At 35.5% G+C, this 10,111-nt stretch overlaps 2 protein-coding genes across 3 annotated transcripts in view; one reads left to right on the forward strand and one right to left on the reverse strand.

The window, feature by feature from the left end:
* Rfx (regulatory transcription factor Rfx) overlaps positions 1-3,045 on the reverse strand; it is an 11,704-nt gene extending 8,659 nt beyond the window's left edge. The window contains exon 1 of the mRNA XM_018518080.1: positions 2,650-3,045. Coding sequence (XP_018373582.1) covers positions 2,650-2,659 — 10 coding nt within the window. The 5' untranslated portion in view covers positions 2,660-3,045. The remainder of the gene's footprint in view (positions 1-2,649) is intronic.
* A 5,617-nt stretch (positions 3,046-8,662) lies between these two features.
* Positions 8,663-10,111, forward strand: part of LOC108767932 (sorting nexin-7) — a 5,191-nt gene continuing 3,742 nt past the window's right edge. Inside the window, exon 1 of one of the 2 annotated variants that reach the window (XM_018518075.1) lies at positions 8,663-9,056. In XM_018518075.1, coding sequence (XP_018373577.1) covers positions 8,886-9,056 — 171 coding nt within the window. In that variant the 5' untranslated portion in view covers positions 8,663-8,885. The remainder of the gene's footprint in view (positions 9,057-10,111) is intronic. The other variant, XM_018518076.1, reaches the window with a different exon arrangement.

Raw genomic sequence — 10,111 nt, forward strand, 5'->3', positions numbered from 1 at the left:
TATCGACTGCAACTGGAAAAAATATAAGAAACCAGACAACAAAAAGTTAAAAATCAGGACATAAAGACGTTTTAAAGACGTTTAAAAGATGTTCAAAGTTATAATGTTCAAATAATAAATTTTTTTTTCGTAAGGCTTGTTTGAATTGTTTTGTATGGTTTATCTTTTCTCTCTTTTTCTTCAACGTGGAGAAAAAAGAAAGACGAACCAAGAAGTTTAGCTAAAAAGAATAATATAAATAGTTTTTGATTTTATTCTTTCCAGTTGCTGTTGATAATTTATCGCTTATGGTAAAAAGTTGGTTCAACTATTAATTGATATTTATTGATATTCGCTTTGTCTAGCGTTATATTTGAAGAGATATCTTACGTAGCATTTTGCTGCTAATATTACTGGTAGGCTGATATGGTGGCCTGTGTTTGTTACCTATACACACACTGTAATATTACAAGTGCACCTGGCCTCTGTTATGCATGGTTGATGGGGAGAGACTTATGCCTGCAAGTCCTTCCTATCCATAGGATATGTTTACGTATCCTGTACATATATCGATTTCCCCTGTGTAATTTGTACACGAGGAACCATTATTTAGGCTTGTTACATAGAAGCTACATTTTTGCCTTTTATATTAATATATCCACTCCGGTTCCAGTATCCTGGAAGCGATATGCACCTGGAGTCAGATAAACTCACAGACTGAGAACTTATGCAGATGTTGAAAAGTAAAATGGCAGAGAGATAAGGGACAGATAGCGCGAAATCAAACGGAAGGCAAACATTGGAAGGGAAATTAAACCATGAAAAAATTAAACGTACTCCCAATATCATTTGCAATAAGTGCGTTCAGATGGACTGTCTCTCAAAGCAAGTCGAGGCAAAGATGATTGAAAAGGATTAATACATTCATCAGAGCCGCAGGGTGGAAGATCGCATTCATGTAATTGGTAAACCCATTTTAATTGGAAATCTTCATTGCATCTTCATATTAGATGCCCTATAGGAAGTGCAGTATAATAGATTCATCAATGCGTTACAAATTAGGGGAATCTATCTAAAGCAGATCTCTTTGCAAAGAGAATATTACAAAGGTATCACCCTGTTACGATACAACGTTCAAATTGAATCAGCGTCCCTTAATAGATCAATATATCGTGCCAAGAATTGAAATCATAAAACTATCTAAAAAGAATCCCCAAAAAAGCCAGACTTTGCTCTCTGCCCTAGCTCCAAGTTCTCGCTTGAATGAATCAGGTAAAATCGATTCTAACAAACCTGGGTTCGCGCACTACCCAGGAATATTTCCCGTGAGTTGCTTGCGTTATAGATTCAACGTGATCTACATCGCCCCAACGAGCGATATTTCACGCTCTACGTTCACACTAAGAGTGTTTTCCTCCATCCAAGAGATGCATGACAGTGTAACACAACGCATTGTTTTATCTTTGCTCAAAGTTGACAAACTACGAGTGATGGGCTTTCTACGATAAGCCATTATCTAAGCTTTAAGTCTTAAGCCATAAGAAATTGGCCAATCATAGTCGATTATTCTTTTCACATTTGACTGCGACTGGTTAATTTCCTACAGCTTAAAATTTAAAGCTTAATGAGTTTTCTACAATAAGCCATTACCTAAGCTTTAAGTCTTAAGCTGTAAGAAATTGACCAATCATAGTCAATTATTCTTCTCACATTATACTGTCATTGGTCAATTTCTTACAATTTAACGAGCTTTCTACAATAAGTCATTGCTTAAGCTTTAAGTCTTAAACTATAAAAAATTGATCAATCATAATTGATTATTCTTACATTCGACGGTGACTGGTTAATTTCTTATGATTTAAGACTTAAAACTTAAAGTAATAGCTTATTGTAGAATATGTGAACATTGAGGATCATTCTATCTTTCTTGACATTCAGTGAGTAATAAAAATAGAAAGGTAGAAAAAGGGAAGAGAAAATAAGTAGCAAAGATAAAAGATAGAAAAAAAGCAGAGAAAGTGAATAACAAAGAATAATACTTGTGTTGATTTGTGTCATCGAATAAAAAGCACCCTACGACTGTTACACTGTGTCATTTGTGGATGCTTTCCAGCAAGAGACACGAATGAATAGTGTAACCTATGTAACATAGTAATTATGTTCTTGCCAATGTTAAACGGAAATGAAATAATTATTGTACTATAATGATTGCATTTAGCAGAGAAAGCAGCTTTACGACTATTGTAAAATTCGAATAGTCTTGCCCTCAGTTCCTCACTGTATCTAAATGTATAAAGAAATTATATTAATTATGTCTCTTGCTAGAAAACATCTTACGGCTGTTTTCCTTTTAGGAAGACAGCTGTCACAAATGTCATTCTATCCTCCTTGGCACTCAATGATTAAGAAAGATAAAACGACACTTGTGTCAATTGTGTCTCATAAAAGGAAAGCAGCTTAAATATTCGAGTTCTGACAGGTAAGTCAGGAAGACTCTCACGATTCTCTGCTCGGATCTTTACATCCTCGCAAGCATGCTGTGCCTGCAAGCAAAACCGTCGGGAGGATGATTCGCGACGACGTCGGCGTCTCCGTCGGTTCGACGTTGAGCGGGACAGTGACGGATGGAATATGTTTGTCTTTCTCTCTCTCTCTTTTATTTGCACTCACCTGTCTTCATGAATGGCGTGTGGTCGAACGCAACGGCGCCCGGGCGCACTTGCGCGGCCGAACGACGTGTCCCTCCGCCGCCGTCGTCGTCGTCGTCGAGCGGGCGCGCTCTCTATCTCCTTCTCCTTCTCACTCTCTTTCCTCTTCAGGCGCGCGCGCGCGCGCGCGCGCTCCTTTTCGTTACTGCCTTGGTCTCGAAGGCGACGGCCCGACGCCCGACGCCCGTCACCCAGGAAACCGCGCGCCGCAGTTGGCTCGTAGGGCTCTCGTGGCGCTCGTTCGCTCGTTCGCTCACTCGCTCGCACGCACGCACGTACGCACGGCGCCGACACGGAGCGCGAAAAGAGCGGGGCGACACACTCCGAAGAACCCCCTATACCCTATACTTTGTTGTGGACGGCTGGCCGGAGTGGTGTTACTCGTCTGCTGCTACGGTCGCCTTGACTACGGCATCACTGACCGCGTCACGCGCAGGACCGTTTACGACGCGCGCGGCACCACGGACCTTTCTTTGCGCTGTCCTTTCTCGCTTCGTTCCTGAACGCGAACGCCTTTTTCGAGGAACCGAGTCGCGAAAGAAACCTCACTGACGGCATCTATTTTTTCTTATAAGAAGTCTGCGTTGCTACATTTTGTACACTTAGAATTTTTGCTTTTTTTCTCTTCAACGAATATTTATACTTATATCGGTTCAAGTATAAACATGTGTGGGAATTTCAAGCGCGAACAGATCACTTAGATCTTTGAGAAATTGGAAAAACTGAGAGAATGAATTTTTGAACCGCTATCGGAAGGATTATCCCGCGTTTTTTGAAACGCGAATGGTATCTGATTTTGGTGCCACCAGTTGGTTTTGGCGCATAGTTTTTCACAATTTCGATTTTTGAAGTGGAAAACGCGAAAGAACACGACGGAACGAATGTTTTCACCTCGAAACCGTGAAATGAGAAGTGAAATGGGGTGAAACGCAATCAGTCGGCCGATAATGCAAAAATTCTTTTCTGTCGCTGTCGATTACGTCGATGGCGAGATTCGAGAACGCGTGTCATAATGCGGCTTTTTAGTGCCATCTGTGGCGTACACATGCAAACGCTACGCCAATGACGTATCTAAGCAGCCGCTGCCCCCATTTCTATCTCTAATTCCTGCCGGGGGGTGACAAATTCTGATTAATTTAATGAATTCCTAAAGGCCCGTTTCCCCAATGTAGATTAATTTTAATTTCGGCTCAACTAGCGAATTTAGTTGGACGCATTAATGTATATTAAAATCGTTGTACACTGATTTAATTTTTGTATAAAAATTAAATTAAAATATTCCGAATTATAAAATACAGATTTTATTTAACAGCACAATAAAATGTATTAAGGATTTCATGGTTTAATCCATTTTTATATTTCTATTAAACACATATTTTTATTGTCAATTTGTGCACGGCAGCTTTAATGTGCACCAATATGCACTGAAATGTGCATCCAATCGAATTCGCTATTACTCTTCATCTTCTTTAATTCTACAGCTGACTCTTCATGCGCAGCATGTTGCGGCAACAAAATGCTATTATTGGTTAAAAATTTTTGCAAGGTGACACACTTTCAATCGAGTTCTCGAAAATTTGAATCACATGACATTTTGTTGCCGCAGCGTGCACTGCGTATGAAAAATTGGTTTTAAGACTATAAAAAGTTGAAGAATAAGTTGAACCACAAGATTAATCTACAATATATGTATATTGACGGAAAAAGATGAAAATCATTCATAAAATCATTAATTTATAAAACAACCCGGTAAAAAATATTTCATACATGAATATGTATAAATATGTATAAACATACATAAATATTTATAAACATGTACATACATATATCATACGAGCCCCTTAATTAACAAGTGGCATAAGTCTAACATTAGAAAAAATGTGTTTGTTATAGAAATAGAAAGTATTAAGAATATTTGTTTTATCTATCAATTTAATTATTTACTTTTATTTTGTTTTTATGTTCATAAAAAATAAAAATCAATTTTACATCATAAATAAACAGGGTTGGTAAAGACTAATGTTTTTTTTTAAGAATAAAACATATTGTGTTTCTTCTTGAATATGTTTTTAATGCTTCAAATATGCTTTAAACAGTACTATAAAAAAACATATTTAAAACATATTAAAAACATCAATTAAGCATGTTTTAAACTGTTTAAAACACGTTTAAAACATGTTTTCTACCAACCCTGTAAATAAAGTGACCGTAAAAAAAGCTGGAATAGTAACTTAAGTCAACTAAAAGGCTCATATATGAAATATATCCATATATGTATCAATCTCCCTTTCTTTTGTAAAATTACTTTTTAGTGTAATAGAAATAATAATAATAGTAATGTGAAAACATAAAAAATAATTAAAGGGATAATTTTCGCAGGGTTCGTTTTTGAAGAAAAATATAAAAAAATTTGCTCATGCACAATTATGCATAATTTTGTATATAATTATACATAAGAAATTTTTTTTACATTTCTTCAAACTTAATTTTTTCTAAAACAAATAGTGTGAAAATTAACCTTTTAATTATTTTTAATGTTTTCACATTACTATTAATATTTCTATTACACTAAACAGTAATTTTACAAAAGAAAGAGGAATATATGAACAATGAACATGTATAGGCATATTTCATATATGATTATGCATGTTTATGAATATTTATGTACGATTATACATATTTATACATATTTATGCATGAAAAATTTTTTACTGGGATATAATATCTGTACTATTTTATCAAATGAACTTACTAATTTTATTTAATTATAATTAATTAATTTAATTAAAAATTAGGTATATTAAAAAAAAAAGATTGGATTAAGAATAACACACAAATTATATAACAATAATAAATGTTGCTTTAAGTAAATATCATCTTAATCAACTTATCTATATCCGTTTATTTATCCATATCGTTAACATGGATAGATTCATAAATCTTTTGCTCTGTCTAAGAAAGATTAGATTAGAGACAATGAATTATATATAATTAGAGATTTTGCAGTAAACAATCGCTAGTTAATTCTGTTAAATATCAATCACTGATAAGTTAATCAGAGTTTAGTCATCTTGTACCCTCGTATTCCAAACGACAGTCATGTATATCTAATTTAAAAAAAAAGAGAGAAAGAGAGAAAAGAGGAAATTGGAATGTAAAAGCTATAATCACAAATGACTGAATCATTTAATTATGAAAATAATCAATTATTTTAGGCAAACTCACACAATACAGTTCTCTAAGAAATGTCTTGAAGTCATTCTTAGAAGATGGAAGTCCTTTGGAGACGTCTTTGTATGACGACGCCTGAGCTGTAGAAGGTGCTATATCGAAAAAAAAACATGAAGAAAGGTCTATGTCAAGAAATGAATGAAAAGCGATCTATTTCGCGTGAGGCGTGAAGACCGGTCTATGTCGGAACGCATACGAAGTACGGTTTATATTGAGAAAGCGAGAAGAATGATTCGAGTCGCATGAATTAATTAAAGAACGGTTTTGCAGAACAGCAATATTCACTACTTATAAATTACACAAACTTAGTTACGGAAAATAAAATAATATATGAATAAATAAGTGCGAGAAACATTAGGATTGAAAATCAAGACGATTCCCGTTTTCAGTCATACCATTTATAAAATTTATAATACATATTTTTCTCGATATAGCACCTTCTCAGCGGCTCAGGCGTCGATGATATCTCTTATAAAGAACTTATAATGTATAAAAATATATGCAATTAGGCATAACTCTTGCTCAAATAAGAATTCATTATTAATTGTCCTAAATAAATCAATGATATCGATAATTAATTAATAATAAAGGATTAAAAGAGAGCCAGATTCGTGGAAACGATTGGCGACTTCAATATGTGTGGTCGATCATCCTATTGTCTCTTCGTTACGATGAGGAAAAAAGGCTTCAAGACGCAAGACATGTGCCGAAGTTCGTCAATATTAAAAAAAAGAAGGAGATAATCACTTACACAACAGCGATCGGTTTCTAACGAAGTAACAAGGCATGTCCGATTGATACTCGTTCGCCATGAGTGCAAACTCGAGATTTTCACAGCAGAAGGACGACGGAACCACGAAATTGGAGTTCGCCACACTGCTCCTTTCCATCCGCGTTCTCTGCGAATCTTGTCGAAAAAATTCGTTGCGTTTCTCGGAGACGCCGTCTCTACGAGAAATATAACCCTCGGAAACGCGAGAAGCTTAAAAAAAAGAGAAGATCCGAGTCTCGCCGTTGCGATAACAATCGCGGATCGCTATCTATTTTCGCATATGAAGTCTCCGCTATTTAGGCCTGCGTATCGATTATGTATTTTTTTTCCTAGAGCGAAAACGTGAAAAATGAAAAATTTTATGATGTGTTCATGCGTACATATACACACATACATACAAAAAAATTTCACTTTTCACCCTAGGGAAAAAGATACGTAATCGATACCCTGTTCTTTTCGGCTGAATTTTTGCAGTAGTTCATCTTTCTTCTTCTTTTTTCTTCCTAGAGAAAAAAAGAAGAAAGATGAATTGGTGCAAAAGTTCAGCTGAAAAGAACAGGCCTATGGTCGTGTATTTTTATCTCGGAAAACTTTCTAGAATGAGATGAATTCGAATCTTGTCTTGAATTACGTATTTAGTCTAATTACGTTTTAGAAGTTTAATCATTTCATTAAATACTTGTTGGATTCAATCTATACATGTAACGTATAAACAAATTATACGTCTATTTTCCTGGCGAAATTAAAAAATTGGAATATTATAGTAATTAGTCGAATGTAAGAGCATCAGTAATATATAAACTTATTCTAGAAGGTAAAACTTGACCTTTAATAATTATTAATTTCTAATATTGTATCATTATTCTAAAATATCATCTGAAGAAAAGGAAGAATACAAACTTAAATTACTATGAAATGAATCGAAGAAGCGGCCCATAAGAAAACGACACAGAAGCTAAGCAACTTCTAATCCTATCAATAAAGATCGAATCAGCTAACATTATAATAATCTTGTGTACAGCATGTTGCTTCGTCTGCAATCGACATGCAGCTGATGCAGCTTTGAATGTGGGTCAATCGGATTTCATGTTCGACGCGAAGTTGGCGCAGCATTTTGAATCAATGATCGATGTGCGTATCGCGTGTGCGCACCGTCTCGCTCGCAGTGACGGACTTAAGATACTCGTGGGCCCTAAGCAGATTCGAATTGAGAGCCGGAATAATGGCTGCGTTCAACAGAGAAAACAGCTTTGCAACTGTTGTAAAATTCTTGAATATGATTGGTCGCATTCAGCAGACTCAACTGTTGTGGAGCAGATCCGTGAGCATTCGCTGCTATTGGTGTATTCTTCTAGATCATCCAATAGCTGCGAGTGCTCACGGATCCGCTCCACAACAGTCGAGTCTGCTGAACGCAACCATTGGTTTTTACATTTAGATCCAATCAGGAACTAAGGGCAAGACCAATCATATTGAAGAATGTTACGACAGTTGCAAAGCTGCTTTCTCTGCTGAACGCAGCCAATATAAAAACGATGCAATTCTTATTCAGTTCAATTTTTGCGATTGTAAACAAGCAAAATAATCCGTATATAGTCGTCCTTCATCTAAAATTAATTGATCTTAAATTAATCGACCTAAAATATTAATCTAATAATAATCTCCCTAAAATTATCGATCTAATATTAATCGGCAGAAATTAAATATAGCCTAAAATTAATTAGTCTAAAATTAAAATCAAATTCAGTCCAAAATCTATTCACATGTTTTTAGGAAATTAAAAAAAATATAAGCAATAAGAGATTGTCAAAACGATTATTTAATATATTATGCAAAGAAAATCTCGCATTAATGATATATCATAATAAAATGTCAAATGATAATGTTTTAATATATTATGCAAAGAAAATCTCGCATTAATGATATATCATAATAAAATGTCAAATGATATATTATAATGAAATGACCGGCAATGTATTTGAATTAGAAATAAAATTGTTTATATGTATAACAATAGTGCGACAGGTGAAGGACTCTTTTTTTTCGTGCACCCCTTTGCGATAATCTATCACTCGCGCGCGGCGTTTGCGCGAAGGCCGCGAAGTTGTCATGTTGTCAACTTGTCAGTAGTTGTCTAGCGATTCGTGTAGGTGGTTGAGTGCTTGACATCGGTCTGTTGTCTGATCATCAGAAAAATGATGACCTCGTCGGAAACGTCGGAGATGGAGAACCCGGGAGACGAGAAGGGTACCGAGGATTCGGCGATCTTGGAGGTGAGCTCTATGGCAGTGGGCGGGATTGTGAAGCAAGAGAATCGCGACGTCGATTACCTGTCCAACTGCAGCACCTCCATCGAGGGATCCGTGGTACGAGCGTAACATAACCTGGGACTTACTTTGACAGTTCCCCATGCCTTACTCATACTGCCGTCCGTTGCCTTGGAAATGATCAATAAATTAGAATTACAATAAATAACATAATATGTGACACAATATACACGGTAGACTCATGATATGATTTTGATCATCACTTCATATGTCCGATCATGAATTTAACTCTGTAGAGTTCCATATGATTAATTGTTGATTGATAAATATCAAGGAATTTATGCAATCTTGCAGCTTATGCCTCTTTCCATTAATAGCTGTTGACTCACTTTGATAGTACTCTTTGACTTGATCTAGTTTATTGTTCCGAAAGGGATCAATAAATTAAAATTAAAGTAAACAACATAATATGTGACGTATAAGTTGCTTTCCATTTACACCGGTTCTCAGATAATTCTCACTTGTGACGTCATAACTCAGTTGGATGCGTGTCCCTTTTAAATTCTGACAAGTGAGATTTAATTGAGTTTTTGCCCATAATCTGCACAAGATCGAGACTGCATGCTTTAGTGAGTCTTGTAAACTTACTTTAAAAGTCAGGTTCGAACCTGTGTTGTCATGTGATAATTTTTTATCAAACTAAGCGATTAATGACATCATTAATCCAAGTATGAAATACTCACCTCACTTCAGACTCAGTTTCACTTGTGTGCAAATGAAAAGCAACTATAATGTGCCATATGTGTTTGATCATGAATTTGACCTGAAGAATTTCATATGATTGATAATTGACTGATACATATCAAAGAATTTCTGTAGCTTGCCTTTCTTCCATCGATAGTTTGTTAACTGACTTTGATAATTCACTATCTTTTGTTTGTATTTGCCTTGAAAGAGGTCAATAAATTAAAAAATTACAGTAAATAATGTTTATATACAGGGTGGACCATCTGAAGTGATCCAGTCAAATATCTCGAAAACTAGTAGGGATAGAGAAAAATGTTTCGTATAAAAAGTTTAGGGTTACACGGGGGAAGTATGGTACTGACCTTGAAAAATCCTTGGAAGGTCATTTTGAAGGTCATTCAGGGGTC

This window comes from Trachymyrmex cornetzi, unplaced genomic scaffold, assembly GCF_001594075.2.
Source record: "Trachymyrmex cornetzi isolate Tcor2-1 unplaced genomic scaffold, Tcor1.1 scaffold733, whole genome shotgun sequence".
NCBI classification, from domain to species: Eukaryota; Metazoa; Arthropoda; class Insecta; order Hymenoptera; family Formicidae; genus Trachymyrmex; species Trachymyrmex cornetzi.